The sequence below is a fragment of the Melanostigma gelatinosum genome (genome assembly GCF_949748355.1).
Source record: "Melanostigma gelatinosum genome assembly, chromosome: 19".
Lineage (NCBI taxonomy): Eukaryota > Metazoa > Chordata > Actinopteri > Perciformes > Zoarcidae > Melanostigma > Melanostigma gelatinosum.
Genome location: NC_136652.1, coordinates 11,898,428 through 11,915,593, shown reverse-complemented (window position 1 = coordinate 11,915,593; position 17,166 = coordinate 11,898,428). Strand labels below are relative to the sequence as shown.

The 17,166-nt window shown below is 41.5% G+C and overlaps 1 protein-coding gene across 1 annotated transcript in view; it reads left to right on the top strand.

Moving 5' to 3' along the window:
• kcnk3a (potassium channel, subfamily K, member 3a) overlaps positions 1–11,440 on the top strand; it is a gene marked incomplete at both ends in the record, with an annotated part of 28,750 nt that extends 17,310 nt beyond the window's left edge. Inside the window, one exon of the mRNA XM_079290696.1 lies at positions 10,533–11,440. Within this exon, the coding sequence (XP_079146822.1) occupies positions 10,533–11,440 (908 nt within the window). The remainder of the gene's footprint in view (positions 1–10,532) is intronic.
• Positions 11,441–17,166: the final 5,726 nt, after the last annotated feature.

Below are 17,166 nucleotides of genomic sequence, written 5' to 3'. Positions count from 1 at the left end.
TGCATCACAGAAGTGAGCATTTCTTTGATAAGGACATCTTAAATTTGGTCATTTATTGTGATGGAGATAGGCCTATGTGCTGAGTGGGATATAATGGAGGCAGATCACAAAGTGCCATTCTGAAAACCACGCCCACTGGAGGGAAAACAACCCACACCACAACCAACGGCGGAAACGCTAACAACATGCCTTTAGCTAAAAACATCAGATGTCAGAATGTCTACCAAGGATGCGGTTAATAACTGAATTGATAGGACAGACAAGTTAGCTATTTGCTACTGTAGTTTGCTAAATGTATGGCAGTTGCAAGTTGCTAATATAATACTGCATAGCTTTCTGATTGATCCTTTTCTGTTTTTTTCTAACAGACGAAAGAGACAAGAAGGCACCTTCATGCAGTACAAAGTTAATGGAAAAGCGCTGAATTGTTCTTCCCTCTGGTGTGGGCGGGACTTAATTGCGCTCTGACTCTCTGTAGTTAATAAATAAAAAGAAGTCAGCTCTCTTTGGTGACCAAAGCACGTCATGTAAACACTGTTTTCTAATTCTCCTCAAACATTGGCATTGTATTCTTGTTATTCATCAATGGGCTGATAGACTGGTCTCTCTATGGGCTCTAGTCTAAAACAACAACATAAGAATGACAAGGATACCCTGCGATATGTACAGGATGCAATTTCTGTTTGCATTTTACAATTAAAATTCTTTGTGTTACTAGGCACTGAGGTTTATCATTGTGCCTACGTGTGTTCCTCTCATTTAATCCAGAGTCTTTACCATATTGTCTTCCTTTTTGCTGTGTAAACTGATCTGTGTGTGTGTTATGTGGTGCCTCCCCCTTAGCCAACACATGTCAGTTTAGGGCAGCATCTGTTCCCTGAGAGCAGCTGAACGAGCTCAACTGGGGCCAGAGCGTGTACGCATATCAGAGGAATCAGGTGTCAGAGCCAGGTCACTGCTGCAGAGGCTGCGAAGAAAGAGCAAATTTGAGACTGATGGGACGGAGAAATATATAGAGAAAGGAGGGTGGGAAGTCAGAACTGGAAGGAATATAAATGTGGCTGAGGGAAAAGAAGCAGCAGAGATGGCAAGACAAGCAGCATCTATTTTTAAAAAGAGCATCCAACTGAATAAAACATGATGGTGCTGCAGTCCGAATTAACAGAAATCACAAGGCGGGCGTGAAATGACCATGTCAAACAGAAGGCTTGTCACATATGCTTTGTTTTTCAATGACACCGAGCTATTTCCACATGTAATTTCTCACATGTTGGACCACAAAGACCCCCCCCTCCAGTGTGTCAGGAATAACAAACATAACAGTTTGTCTATGCTCTACACAGTATCAGCTCTCTTCACCGTCTCATGTGTGCAAAACCAAAAACGCTCGTTTGGAGTGCAGACTAATCAGAGGCAGTTAATAATGTGTGAACCACACTTGGCCCAGTTCATATCCTTCATGTAAGTGTGTCGCCGCTCTTTTTATAATCCACAGAAAATGATCGTCATCATCCTCACCATCATCATCAGCAGTGACGTCTGTGACTAATTATGCCCACTGTAGTCTGGACAAGGGCTTCCCAACTGTCTGATGTACTCCCACAGCCCTGTCAGATTAACTCCTTCATCAACATTCATGTCCCTAATTTGTTCGTGGCGATTGATTTTAAACTGAAGGATTATTTTCAATCAATTACACAGTACTCTCAATATTTAGTAAATTTTGGTCAACTTTGCAGTTGTAGGAACCGGGATGTATCCAGTACTTTTAGCTACATTTGGCAACATAAAACATTTATCCATTTGATATTTCAACACTTTATCCTTGACTGTTAGTTAACCATAAAGCAGGGTATGCTTTGGGGCGTGGCTACCTTGTGATTGACAGGTCGGTACCACGACAGACTGGGAGTTGTCTGTGTTTTTCGTCTGACAACTTAACCTTTTCACAGTGTGTTTTTAGTTCATAAAAGTTCATTGTAACATTAAGGTCGCCGAATTTACCTCTATAATCTCGTATCACTTTTGGTGGCAAAAAACTAAGATGGTGACGACCACAATGTTGAAGTTAAGGGTTAAAAAGGTTAGTCTAAAAGGCAATGGGTTTGTCTATGGTCCATCCCAACCACCTCCAAACACAGACTTTATCCTCATAATACGTCTCCTAACTTACAGCAGACCTGTACGTCATGCCTCACAATTATGTGGGTTACATGACTATTCAAATTAAAGTGCATTACTTAAGTACGAACAGTGAACGAGAACAACCTGAACTATGCCAATGGTTTATCTATTACTTTCAAATATGTATTTGAATTATCTATCCATAATGTTAACTGTCTATTTAACCCATTTAATGATTATTAACTATTTCAATTCCTCTGCTCTCTTGCTAACTCACATTTTAATTGCAGCGTTGTTAAGCTACATTATGGTGGATCTATTTAGGAACAGTAATTTTATTCTCCATTTGTTGGAGAAGTGGAGCTATTCCACAATCTTTCCACGTACCCTCTCGGGTGTAAGTATCTCTGGATGGGAATCATTGTCCAGGCTCATTATGGAGTTATTAGACAGATTACCGGGCACATTGGCTCAGCAATCATGTCGTTATTCTGTGTGTCTCGACTCGTTTCGACTTCATATTGTTATCATTCTTGGCAGTCAAAGGACGGTATATTTTGCCGTCTTGACAGCTGTTTACAACATGGGTTTTAGCATCTATTCCAAAAAGAAACCATTTCAAATTTGAGTATTGCATTACACAACATGTTCTCGCTTTCTCCCGCTCTCTTTTTCTCTACGTGCCAACACAGGCACACTTTTAAAGCAGATAGCCCAAATGGAGCACTTGAAACTGATACGTCTGTTATTTGAGTTGACCTCCTAAAAGCCTGGAAAGGAATTGGAGTTCCTACATTAGCAATGACTACAAATTAAAGACTTCTTACCATCTCAATTACATTTTAAAGCTTTGAATGTGTCTTCTATAATGGATCTTTTTATGGACTTACTAGAGCATGAGTTATGTATTCAAAAACTGTTTCCCTTTATTTCCTTTTATATTTCATCCTCCTTTCCTCTCCTACCCTTACCTCCTCCTCCTCCTCCTCCTCCCTCTGCTCCCCCGTTGTGTATAGTATCTGTGGATGTGAACCCCGTTTTAGTCCAGCTGTGTTGTGAGTTTTAAAACAAGTCCATATCAACTGTGTATCAGGTACATAAATCATGTGATTATTTAATTCGTTAACTCCGCCAAGGATCTCACACTCTGCATGGAATGCCTGGCTTACTGACCTCATGGAAAACTGCAGCCTGCCAAGGTTTCCTTTCATATCCCCTAAAAAGGAACCTTAGGAGTACTGTTGGAAATAGACCATGATAGGGATTATTTATTTTATTTTTTTTACAGTGAATGCAAAACACAAGACTAAGACGGTCTGACACACACAGACACTGATTGTTGCTTTTGATGTTCAGATAACATGTGAATAAATGTGGGTGAATTGCGTGTGATGATTGGAGGGGTTATATCGCAGCACAGGTACATTCGGGGAACAGAGTTACAGCTCTCTGATGTCTGGTCGCTTTGGTCTTCAGGCTTGCGATGCCTTAATGTTTGGGCCTCAGCTGTGAGCTGGACGAGAGCACATGCTCCCAGGCCCGACTTGGAGCCCACACAATGAGTAACCGAGTTAAAGTGAACCCAGACAGACGCTTTGCCAATGTGTTGTCTCCTCTGGTGTTACATCGGATTGCTTGAGATGAATACATCCCGTATCCCCCGCTTTCTCTCTCTCTCTTGTACTGTGGACAGGTTCATCGTTCACTCTCAGGGCTCATAATGAAAGTTTGATTAGAGAGATTATTCTTACTATTTTACAGTCTGCCGACAGCAACAACAGAGTAGCGTCGCGTTGACACAGCTGACATCATTGCAAGTACACAAGTATATCCCTGCAAATATTGTGATCCACGTTAAAAAGTATGGTGTACAAATGACTGAAGTCATTTAAAGGTACTACCGTTGATTGATTTATCTTAATTGTGTACATGATGAATGAACTGCACTTATGTAGCCTCTTGCCTTATTCATCCGTTCACTCAACCAGTTTTGTCATTTATGTTCTGGTGCATTGGGGCTAATGTTAAAAAAAACGTCTGTTTTTATTGTTGCAGGACCAATAAACTTGATTGACTGATGGCCCTTATATACAGGCTGCCATATCGTACTATTCAGTTTTGTACCTTTGCTGCCTGACTGAATGATACAGCTTTTGGAATTTAAAAAAATAGCCGAAAAGGCTTCTTTATAATCCATTGAAAACAAATGAATCAACTGTGGCTTTTTTTTCTAGATTCATAATTTCCCTCATTGACTTTAAATATGAATAATGTTTCCACAATAAAGCATATTCCTCGAGTTCTCACAGACATTACACAGCCGCTGTCAGCAAAACCTTGTGGGTCAAAAGCCGGACGGAATAATGGACAGAGGCGGGACGACCGGAGTTTGTGTTTGAGAGCCTGAATAAACAATCACGGGGTCGTCTGGAGTTTGAGGCGTCTGTGAGTGAGAATTGATGGTGGGGGGGGGTTCACGTTCTAGATAGCGATGGGACATCATTCCGTGGGAAATACAGGATCACGGTCGACTTTGATGAAACATCTTTTGGTGTTTTCTGTGGAAGTCCTTAATGCTAACAAGCGGACGAGAGTTACAGTGTGTCGGGTCGTGTAATGATGTCTTTTGCCAGACGCAGCTGGAGATGAAACGGAGCTGCGGAAACAGCATGCTGGGAAGCAAAGTGGGCCTGTGCCAAACGGGTGACATGATGGGTGTTTATTTGCACGGTTGTACAGAACATTCCTCAATCTGCGCAGCATTTTAGATAAAATGACGTCATGCCAGGATTGCTGCTCGGGCCACCTGTACAGTGAAGAACTGGACTGGCCATATACGGCTGGATATTTAGAACACCTCTGAGCACACTTCAGCCAGGCAGAAGGAATTTGTTTACTGACAGTCGTGTCCTCTTAGTAGAGCTGTAACTTAACTACTGCAGTTCCTCAGCTTCAATAGGAGTTTTTTTTAAACTAACTGCTGATGTGGGAACTTTCAATGGTTTGTGCTTGTATTTCAAATTTCATCTCAATTTGTTCTATGCTAGATCATAAATTCTTGTTATTCCGCACTGTCTGACAGCATCATACACGTGTTAATCAGCTTCATCAGCTCTTCACAGAAGCTTTATGATGTTCAGTCAGTGACATATTTCAGACTCAAGACATGTGGTTTACAATGGCTGCGCCGTTTAATACATTGCTCATCATTTATACAAATTTCCCCATAATTCAGACCAAACCTCATCACTTTTATGGATGACAGCGAAGACTTTGTGAGTTTTTCCGAAAGTAATTACCAACACGAGATGGTATCCGATCGTTACACAAAGACAACAGTATCCAGTCGGCTACTGTTTTCACCTTTACCTCTGAGTCTGCAGTGAAACCCTGCACCACAGACACTCAACACACACTCAACACACACACACGCTGATGAGTGTGTTATACAGCGTGACACTGTTTGGTCTCCAGGGTGCGTCCACATCCCGAAGTCTCCTCTCCAGAGACTCTGTGGAGACTTTTTGTTCGAGGTATATAACATGCAATGTTTCATAATGTGATTTGTCATCCCAATTTGTAAGCCCTCTGGTGTGCACATATTTATATTTCATGTTATGTTTGTACCATCTGAAAACACATATTTCACCTTTGTGGTTTTTGTTTGTATGCTGATGTTTCTCATTTTTCAACAAACTTCTTGTTTTTTTACAAATTCCTGATGAATTAGCCCGGATAAATGTGCCGCCTCTTTGAGAATCCTGCCCCATTAGCCGAGGCGATGTGCTTGATGAATAGGTTGTGCTCCTCACCTTGTTGGCGAGAACAGATTGTTCCTAATCAATGAAAATGTAATTGACTGACAGCGAGCTGGAGACCTGACAGACCCATTATGCCATTCTTTGATGTATTTTCAAAGCCCGCCTCATTCATCAGTATAATGAAGACTTTGGATGCAGTGGGTGATGCTGTGTGTTTTAGAGGTAGATGCCACGAGGAAGGAACCACATACACACTGAGCTGTCATCTTTGCAGGCAAACTAGGAATCACAGCACCGAAAGGTAAAACAACAGCCAAGCATCTGTGATATTATTTGCATTGCTACAGGTGAGCAGTGTTGGAAGATAACATTTATTTCGTGAATCTGAATGAAGGTGAATGTGGCACTTCACTGAATAAAGAAGTGTGTCCATCTGCTGAGATGAATGAGACTTTGAACATTAAATCTTCAAATTGTGTTGGCAGTGTTTTAGAATGGCGCACCTGTGTTCTGCTGACATGCGTATGCCCAAGCATCGTCTGCTTGTCAGTTTTGCCGAAAAGGTCTTTCAAAAGCTCTTATCGCTTTTCAATGTTGTGCAATTTTCACATTTCCTTTCACATGATAATTACAGGAATTAGGTTATGAGACTCGGGTCGTGGCAAAGTCTTTGATTTTCCTTTTTATATGTTGCAACAATTCTTACACACATTGAGAAACGGAGCTAAATTTAGAGGGAATTACTGTTTCCATTGGAAAATCCTGATAGCCTATAATTTCCCAGATGTCTCCTCTGTGGGTTTTTTTCCCCGTCTCTCCATGAAATATGTGCAAACAGTTGCAGCCAACGTATTGAGTATTCATGCTTTAGCTTCAACCGGTGCAAGAGTCTGGGGTTCTCCAGGTGTCAGTGAAACCTCTTTGTTTGGTCCATTGTTTTTCTCACCTTTCAGAGCAGTCTAGCTGCACTTTTCCTCTGCCAGTGGCAATGACTGTAATCCGTGTATACAGAGCGAGTGGCCCTGATGGCGTTTCCCTGCATGCCAGGACAAGCCGTGGAGACGTCCTGTCTCATGATAACTTTGTCACTGCTGCGGGGGAGGCCAGTGGAGGAGAGGGGAGGAAGAGCTTGTCATGCGGGCCTCTCCCCTCTCTCACACGTTGGCCGGAGCGCTGGGCTTGTCGCCTCCAGCTCCTGCGTCTGCTGCTGACGAGCACTGCTGTCACTCCAGTCGTCCCCGCATCTCGATAAGCTGCTCTGCCTGCTGCTGACAGCTACTGACAGGCCTGGAGCTCATCCTGTGTGCTCACCTGAACACAATGTCCTGCTCTTTCCGTAATGAATGAATGGTCAACAAGTGGATTTACCTTATTTGCTTCTACAGTGTTTGATATGACCAGTAGGTAAATGTAGCCATAACTAACCAATGCTATTGATATTGCTGTGCAACTGACAATCATAAGTCAGTTTTCTATCTGTAATTCTACAACTCTTCTGTCTGCGACATTGTACGAATCTGCAAACCACAGCTATGTTGAGCGACACACATTGCATTGAGCAACTGTTATTGAAGGTAACGTGGTATAAGAGCAAGTATTACAAGCGAGAAAGTGCAAGAAGAGCGGAGTGGAGCGATGGTGATATCAGTCAAACATAGGACTTTCACAGACGAGGCCGCTGTTCGTGTCCCATGTAAAACGCTTGTTAAATAACATTACGTAAGAAGGTTCACTTTGGACGGTTGTCATTTATTTACGTTGTTATGGTCGTTACGTTACTTTGTAACGTTATTATTTAAACACAAACCATCATCTTTTTCAAACCTTTACCAATTTGTTTTGTTGCCGAAACCTACACAATCGTTTCTCAATGTTAACCATGTGGCATTGGACGTTTCAGCAAGCGCGATCCGAGTCTGATATAATGTGTTATGAAACATATCCTGTGGTTTGCAGACATGCACAACGCCAACATTTCTTTCTGGCAACTGGGTTGCTTATGTACTTGTGCTATGTTTAGGCATGTCAGATAAAAAAATATGTATATGTTCTTTTTCTCAGACCTTCATCAGGTAAACATCATGTAGACAAACCAGAAAGTGATGAACTCAATGTGTTGGGTGTTTTTGAACTGTCTTGTACAAAAGAAGCATGTTTATTATGTGATTTGTATTAAAAGACCTAAATATGCCCTGGCCTTGACCAAAATGTATCCTCACTGAATCTCCATCAACCATACTCATTTTCACGAATCTAAACACCAAAACAGTACTGTAATGTATGGGATATGATATGAAAAGGAGTATTGCTCTGTTATGGATAAATGGGACTTTTATGATGGGCAAAACATGTAGTACTTCATACACTGGGGGTCAATTCTGTGTACCTTTGGCTGCCTGTCAACACATTGGACAAGTTCCCTGATGAGAGGCTAATGACAGAACACAAATCAAGATGCTGAAAATGTGTTTTCATATCTAACTGTACTTCCATTGGATTCAGCCACGAGTTAAGTCAGAAATAACTACTTGTGCAAGGTTGAAGTAAATGCAATTTGGAATTATGATATTTTCTGATGCAGCGCTTGAGGGGAGCATTGTACCCTCTCAAATAGAAGTAATAATGCAAATTTTCCTCAGAGGGTTATGATTTTAATATATATTCATGATGGATCAATAGAACTCATGATGTTCACAGACCATGTTGGAGAGCAGACCTACCGTATCGAATAATGCATTTCTGATTAGCAGTATCCACTGGAGAAAAAGTAATCCACAAGTCCCTTATAATACAGACCAGAGGAACTTCATGTATGATGTTGTTGTTGTTGTTATGTTGGTTGAAGAATTGAAGATATTATACAGCAGCGATTCACACCTACGGGTACTTGGACCCCTGGAGGAAATGCTTCTGCAGTTGCAGCATAGTAGGAGTAGGTCAACTCATTTAAAGAAAATGGGGATTTCAAATGATGGAAATTGGTAAGCAAGTGAGAAGAGATGTTGAAACGGTAAGCTTGAAGTAATGTGGATGAATGTTATTTACAGTTAGGTAAAAGTAATGCTCCCAATAAGTATTTAGAAGAAAGCAATTACCCGTTGGGGTAATTATATGTAATTCATAAATAGTCCGCTCGTGAAAAGTAACAAATGAATGGTTGCAGCTAAGACGGTTGACAGTTAGCAAATTAGAAATGCATGAAATAGATAAAAGTATTGAACAATAACTTGAAATTGTTAGCTAGATAATTGGTTAATGGTTAGTAAAAGTAATACAAAATGGTTGAAGCGAATAGAAGTAACGGATAAATTGATAAAAGTATTGACCAAACATTTGATATAACTATCTTAATGGTTGATCTAGTACTCTAATCAGTCGAGTACTCTAATCAGTACTCACCAGTCATCTCTCTGTCATCAGAAAATGGGATGAGTGTCTTTGTGGCTTCAAAGAAGCAAAATGTCTTTTTGCGCATGTCAGGTTTTTCCTTCCACAATGAGATACATCAGTTGTAATGGCTCTCATTTTGGCGGCCCAACTGGGAAAGCTTTAAACCAATTTGGCACCAGACAGACAGATGGCTCAACCGCACGGATCAGTGTGACAATAACACCAGAGCCCAAAGAATTAAATCAACCCCTGGAGTAATTACATTCAAACTATTGGTCAACCTTTTCCATTTGCTGATCCCATTGTTATCAGGGGACATCATCTGTCGGCTCCTGTGTGCAACAGGTCCCCATGTGGGGAATATATCTCAGCCGGTAATGATGTTGCATGCAAGGGTGCCCTATATAGGAGCGAGAGGACGATGTCATAAGACAAAAGGTTAACCTGAAATGTGCCGGAAGGAAGCACAAATCCATACTGAAATGCATGAGCTCTACAGTTTGAGTGCATACAGAATCACTCAGAGTCAGTGTGAGTCATCCCGTGTCTGGCGGTGAGCAGTCAACAGTATTCTCCACCCGGCCATTTCAGTCACTGACGACACAATAGATCTATATAGACAATGGTTTATGAGTCAGTCACGAATACATTATTGAAAAGCTCCTTCAAACTTTGGCACGTTCTGCATTAAGCTACCTAACTAACTCAGAATTTGTATGTCATTTTTTTGGGGCTGAAGACTCAGTGGAGCGCACACAGACCACGCTGCTGACTCATTCTATTCTGCCACAGGGCCGTTATAATCCAAAGATTCAAAAAACCGCAGGACAAAGAGTGATTTTACTAAATAAACTAAATAAAGTCCAATATTTGCAATGTATCCTGTAATGTCCTGTTTGTTTGATGCGGAAAAAGGTAGAGTCCTAATTAGGTGCAAATGTACTCATTAGCTGAAGTCACTCTGCAGAGAACAATTGTCAATGAATTATTCAGGCCGTCTCTCCCAAACAAGACATCAATACTTGTTCATTCCCGCCACGCTGCTGTTCATTCTCATCTTCAATTGCATCCTGCCTCTGTGAAATGAAGAGTCTTTGAATGTATGAGATGTGCTGCTCAAAGAATACAAATCGTTTGTATCTGTCTACTCAGGGTTTGACTTTCCAAGCCTCCAGCCTTCTTTTCTCAGACCCCCTGTCTGCAGATTTTATTAGTTCTGCCCTAGTAACCCTGCTCCTTTCTTCTTCTCTCCCACAGGATATGGCCATGCAGCCCCCAGCACATATGGAGGGAAGATGTTCTGCATGTTTTACGCCCTCCTGGGCATCCCCCTCACCTTGGTCATGTTCCAGAGCGTAGGTGAGCGTATCAACACCTTCGTCAGGTACCTGCTCCACCGCCTGAAGAAGTGCATTGGCATGAGACACACTGAGGTCTCCATGGTCAACATGGTGATCTTCGGCTCCATATCCTGCATGAGCACACTGTGCGTGGGGGCACTGGCCTTCACATACTTTGAGGACTGGAGCTTCTTTCATGCTTTCTACTACTGCTTCATCACGCTCACCACCATCGGCTTCGGGGACTATGTAGCGCTGCAGAGTAAGCAAGCTCTGCAGAACAAGCCGGAGTACGTGGCCTTCAGCTTCATCTACATCCTGACGGGCCTGGCTGTGATCGGAGCCTTCCTCAACTTGGCAGTTCTGCGGTTCATGACCATGAACGCCGAGGACGAGAAGAGGGATGCCGAGCAGAGGGCTCTTCTCGCTCACAACGGTCAGGCAGGTGGACACATCCACTGTTCCGCAGACCAGGCCTCCTCCTCCTCCACGCCATCTGGGTGTGGCGGAGGAAATGGAGTTGGAGGCAGTGGGGGAGGGGCGGCAAGCCGGGGTCTACGTAACGTTTACGCTGAAGTGCTCCACTTCCAATCGATGTGCTCCTGCCTTTGGTACAAGAGTAGAGAGAAGCTGCAATACTCCATACCCATGATCATCCCACGTGACCTCTCCAGCTCGGACACCTACATGGAGCAGGGGGAGGCTTTTTTCAACCCCCTGCACTCTAACGGCTGCGTGTGCAACTCTGGCATCAGCTCAGTTTCCACTGGTCTACACAGCATCAACAACTACAGAAGACTCAATAAACGCCGAAGCTCCATCTAAACCCGGAGGATTTCACGCTTTAAGGTCAAGTCCCACTAAGGGGCCCTTCTACTGTGGTAATAAATGAGCTAAACTCAACTAAACGCCAGTCCTAAAGAGATGTTTGCTTCTTTCTGGCACTGAAGAGCCTGGTGCCGCAGCATCCAGACTCCATGCTTTTAACCTCCATGAGCGAAGCACAACCCACATCAGTAACGAACATCGTGACTGATGTCACTGAGAAATAATGCTTATGCTTGTTTAAGACGCATTCGTTACACAAACTCTGGAACTGTTGCTTTTAGAAGACAGGCGGAAAAAAACACGTGCAGCTCTCTCTGCACCTCTGAATTCTAATATTAACTATCATGATGTTGAATTCAGTATTTTCTTTGTTCATAAGATATCATTTCATGTTCTGATGTGAAAAAAAGGACAAATTACACTGTGAGACATGTTTTTAAGAGGGATTGTGCATTATGTCCCGAAATGAAGAAATATTTTATCGAATAATCTTAAATACACTTTTTTCCAAAAGGAGTCTTTGGTTGTCAGTAATATACTCACTGCAGTGACATGAAATAATGTGTATGTTTGGACACTTCACTAGTTCTGTAGGTGTTAGTGAGGGAAAGCATATTTTTTTGAGTGAAAGAGTTCAAAAATATTCTCAGTGTCTTCTCCTGTGTGTCTGAAATTCAGGTTCAAACCAAACTTTCTTGTCTGTGTCATCTTCTTTCCCTCCATGAGAAAACTCATTTAAATGACAGCTTTGATGGAGGGTGATCGAGCATGTTTGGCTTAAATGTCTTGCTGAAGGTTTGGACACTTGTAGCTGTTGTGGGAATCAAACCTGCGACAATGTCTCAAACCACTTGGGCCTGCCCGCCGACCCCTTTCAGACCTCATCGCTATGAATTGTTTTTTCATCGTTTCTTCCTGCACATCAAACTATCGTATGCACTTGTTGCTCGTTTTCATACAGCACAACTATATTCTGATAGTTTAACTTCGAGCATGTAAGCTCACTTTGTGCAAAGAGTCGAAAGTCATGTGTTATTTACTGCTGCACCTGAGAAGACAGTTGTATATGCTTATGGGCATTCAGCGCACTACTTTATTTTTTTATTTAATGGAATCACATTATGTTTTGTTATGAGAACGATACGCCCTAATTCATTCTTTCTTGTGTTGTCGGTCTGCAATGTGTGACTCGATGCTCTGTGTTATTAATGATTGAGAATAATAGCTAACCTCACTTATAAAAGTTTGCACCTCATGCACTTGGGGGTCTTTGCTCCAGCCCACCTAAACAAACTTGATTCAGCCAAATGAGGTCTTTATGCAGTGTTAAGTTCTGTCTTTTCTTGCATAATCATGATTATTATTCCTGTCTTTTTTTGTAGTTTTACTTTTTTTCTTTCTCAATATTTTATTCATATCACATTCATTTCAGTCACATTTTCAGCTTTTCTTTTTCTACTGGAACAGTCTTATCAACATTGTTGTTCATCCCTCATGAACTGAAAGAAGGACTGCAGTCGGCTCTTTGTGTGGCGATACATTTACCATGTGTTTTTTTTGTTCAGTCAAATATTATTTAAATTAAAACAACTGTTTATTCATTTGAGTGTCAACTGATCCAATAACTGTGATCTTGTTATTATTTCTTTATTTTGCCCCTTGTTATTTGAAATCATCGGTGTTAACAAGTGTTAGGATCACAGTTGTACCTTTCTTCCTGCTGATGTATAAGCTCACGTCTTATTGCCTTCATCATCAGTTTTTCAGCTTATCAAACCTCAGTTCTGGGTTCTTTACCCTGCATCTCACCACATAGCAGCTTTTAGCCATTTTTCTGTGGTTTTCCAGCAGACTAAAGAGACAAGGAGGCACCTTCGCCACAAAGTCAATGAAGAGCGCTGAATGGTTTTCCCCTCCGCTGTGGGTGGGACTCAGTTGTGCTCAGTTTCTACAGCAGACAGTATTAAAGACAGCTGTTTACAGTGTAGCCTATGTCATTCTACATACATTCAACGTTCAATGCTGTACATATTGCAATGAATGAATGCTGGACAAACAGAGATGCTGTCAACAACGATACAGAGCCAGCGTTCATTCGGCTGAAAATCGGACCTTTGTGGAACTCAACAGGAGAAAACAACATTTAACAAAACAAATAAAGAATATTGTTTTCATTTCATGCTACAGAGTAAACATCCAGAATTTCTAAACAGTCAGATGTTTCAGAAAACATTGTTGGTCCTGTTTATGTCGAAGGAGTCATCATTTTGAATATTATTGTTTGTCACTGGTCTTGTGCCTTGTTTGTTTTTGCCGGACATGTTTCTGCTTCTGTTTCTACTTCCTGTTTTCACTCAAGATTGGTTTTCTGCTCAGGAAGTTGCTTTTTAATTTAATAAAACATGTGGTATAACTGAAACATAAGCATTTTAGGGAAATCCATCATGTTAAATGAAGTGAAACACACACACCTACCATGTGGCTATGGTAACAATAACAACAATATAGATGTTTGACATATACGGTAATCAATGACCTGAGATTAGGTTTGTTCATGTCTTGCAGTACCAAAATTCTGGGATTATGTATTGCACGCTCTTATTTTGGATGATGGAGTTCCTCAGGGAAACATGTCTGGCCCAATTCTATTTTCTTTATAGGCCTACAGTGTATTCTCCATCTCGCCAGCAATATCATGCATCAGGTTTTCAATTACCAGTATTCAAGCTTTTCCTATCACTCGTTTGTCTCCCGAGATTGGCAACTTGTGGAACACGCAGTCATTATTTCACAGAATAATCTCTGGACGAGTCCTTTTCAGAGTCAGCAGAGCATATTCACATGCAGGGATAAATGAAAGTGGAGAGGGTGGCGGTGTTTGTTTAGTGGATGATGGGTTTCTAATCTTTCTAGAGCCTCGACCTCTGAATGTCCACTATTCAGTTCCTCACACGCCTCAATCCCATTGCATTGCATTAAGCCAAATCCTTTTTCACAGGAAACTGAAAATACTGCCAGGACCTTTATCTCACGAGGGGATGCCACTAATGGCCTGCTCCACTCCCTGTTGTTAATCACGAAGAGAGGAAATGTCTTTCTGTGTGCTGAAAACCATCTCTCCTGAAAAAAAAGTAAGATGGTGGGCATTACCAACCGATATGCCAAAATCACATTTAACCATCGCTATTTGCTGTGTTGAGATTGACAGCAAAGAAACACTTTCTGTAAATCGCACACTAATTGTTGCCACTCTTGAAAAAAAATCAACAAGATGTCAAACATAAACGCCACAGGCCCAGTCTCAATCTGTAGAATGGGGATTTTTTCCTTCTTTCATTTTATCATTTCTCATTGGCAGGAACGTTTTTAAGTGCTTTTTACTCTTTGTCATACTTTCTTTCTTGCAATTCTTCTGTGTCGCATAAACATCACCGCAGTTTTGAGATGTTGCGTAAACTAGTTGGTAAAGAGGAAGAGAGACTCTCTATCAAAGCTCAACGCCATTAGAGCTTCATCTCATTGAAAAATCACTGCCAACATGTTTCGGCCACAGGTCTTCCTCAGAGCATAAACCAGCTCCTGATTTACATTTTATATTTTTATTTGTTTATTTAGTTTGAAGATTCACCCTTGACCTTTGCAACAGCAGCTTGATGAAATTCCATACCTACCGTCTGGTTGCCTCTAGCTTCATATGGACAGTGCAGGCGTGAGAGTGGTATCAGTCGTCTCGTCTAACTCCAAGCAAAAAAGCAAATACACATATTTCCCAAAATTCTGAAGTATTCCTTTAACTTACATGAGCGGTTTACTCTACATTGTTTAGTTGTGATAGAAGGGTTGGCTTTACTGTTCAGCAGTCCCATTTAACTGTCTGCTGACATCATGTGCCCTTAATAAAGTTAATCAACCAAATCCATTGCAACTGAAATATATAATGACAATTTGAATGATAGAAGGGATATTTTTGTTTGTTTGTCAATAAGATTAGAGAATAACTTCTTTTCTCCAGGTAACACCTGGAGCTTTTCTCTCGCTGTCACCAGATAAAATGTTGGGATGTTTGTCATCATGGATCTTTCTCTTCTATTTAACTCTGGTTTCTTGCTGTTGTTGTGCTATTTGTGACAGCAGTCACAGGAGGAATCCACACGCAGATGCTTTATATGTGCTGTACAAATCAATCAGAAACAGATGATAGATAGAATTTGATGACACACTTTAAAAAATAAAAAATAAACATTTCCATAGAAGTCAGAACATACTGACCTTGTTCCATCTTCATTTTACACGTTGGTTTGAGGCATCTGACTTCCACGTTTCAGATTGTCTGTACTGTCGTTATTTTGACTAATGTAGAGCGAAAATGGCATCCAGCAACAGGGATGCTGGAGAGGGTCTTATGTGATGGTCTGACATTAGTGGTGTTACATAACTGTGACCTCCGGCTCTGCAGCACGACTCCCCCCCCCACCCCCCACCCACCACCCACCACCCACCACCACCACCACCACCTCCCATCTCCTCTGTAATTAATCTGCTTGCATGGCTTCAGACATGAACCCAGCTTTGTGGCCAAACAGGCTGTTGGCACTTGGCGAGATGTTCCTCTGATCAGTTGATGCCGTCAGCTCATACGAGAACAAACGGGAACACTGGCGACATCATGCAGAATCAGACCAGGAGCCATGTTCCTGATTTCACTGCAATCCCTGATGTGCTGCAGAGGAACTGCAAAGCTGTGAGACCGATGATCTCCAGTCTGTGACCAACATGAAGCAGCTACCATTACACGGAAGATCATTTCATTTGAAGAAGAAGAAGAAGGAGTTGCATTTTCTGAAGTTGGTCCAGAAAATGCATGATACAATTTTTGTTTGGATTATTCGTGTCACTTTCCTTGAGCCAGAAGATCATTTTAAATCACTTTGATTTGCCTTAAAAAACGAGCAAAGTTGAAAGTTGGTCCCAACCTTTGGGAGTCGTGAAACAATAGATGATAAAATAGATTAGGAAAGCAGAAAAAAAACGTATTTCTGCTCCACTTAAAATTTTGTTTCTGCAGTTTTCCTATTTTATTTGTCTTTTGTGAATAACTGGATGACCACCGGTGACAAGGCTTTGTTTAAATGGGTCAAAGGCCAAAACCTGAAACTAAAGGCCTGGATGCATCATTTCTTCTAGTAATGCATATTTTAGCACTGGTCTTAATATAGTAATATTCTGACTCTCTGCAACATCTCCCTACAGTGAGGCAGTCCTGGAAAGTCTTGAAATATGAATGCAACTGCAAATTATCAACAATTTTTTCAGAGACTAAACATGTGTAGCTACACACCAGAGAACAACCAGTTAAACGGTGAAAGGTGTGCGCGTGCTGCTGCTCTCTGTTCTCCTCATGCAATAGTCTTTCATTGATACGATAAACAGTGTTTTTTTCCGTCTGTAAATATTCTGCCATGTGACACATCCTTTGTCTCGGCAGACAATGAGGAATGAAGGATGAAGAAAAAGCTGTGGAAAAATACACGTCGTACAGGTCTTCATGTGCAACCTTTGCTCATCTGGTGTTGGATCATCAGAGGGTCTGTTTCTCATCAGAAGCAATACACCACTAATGTGAAGGTTTGCCAGGTTGATTTGATAGAGCTGCACCGCAGAGGGACAATCAAAAGAGAGCATCACAGCCATCAGCCATCACAAAACCTGTACGTTCTGCAGTA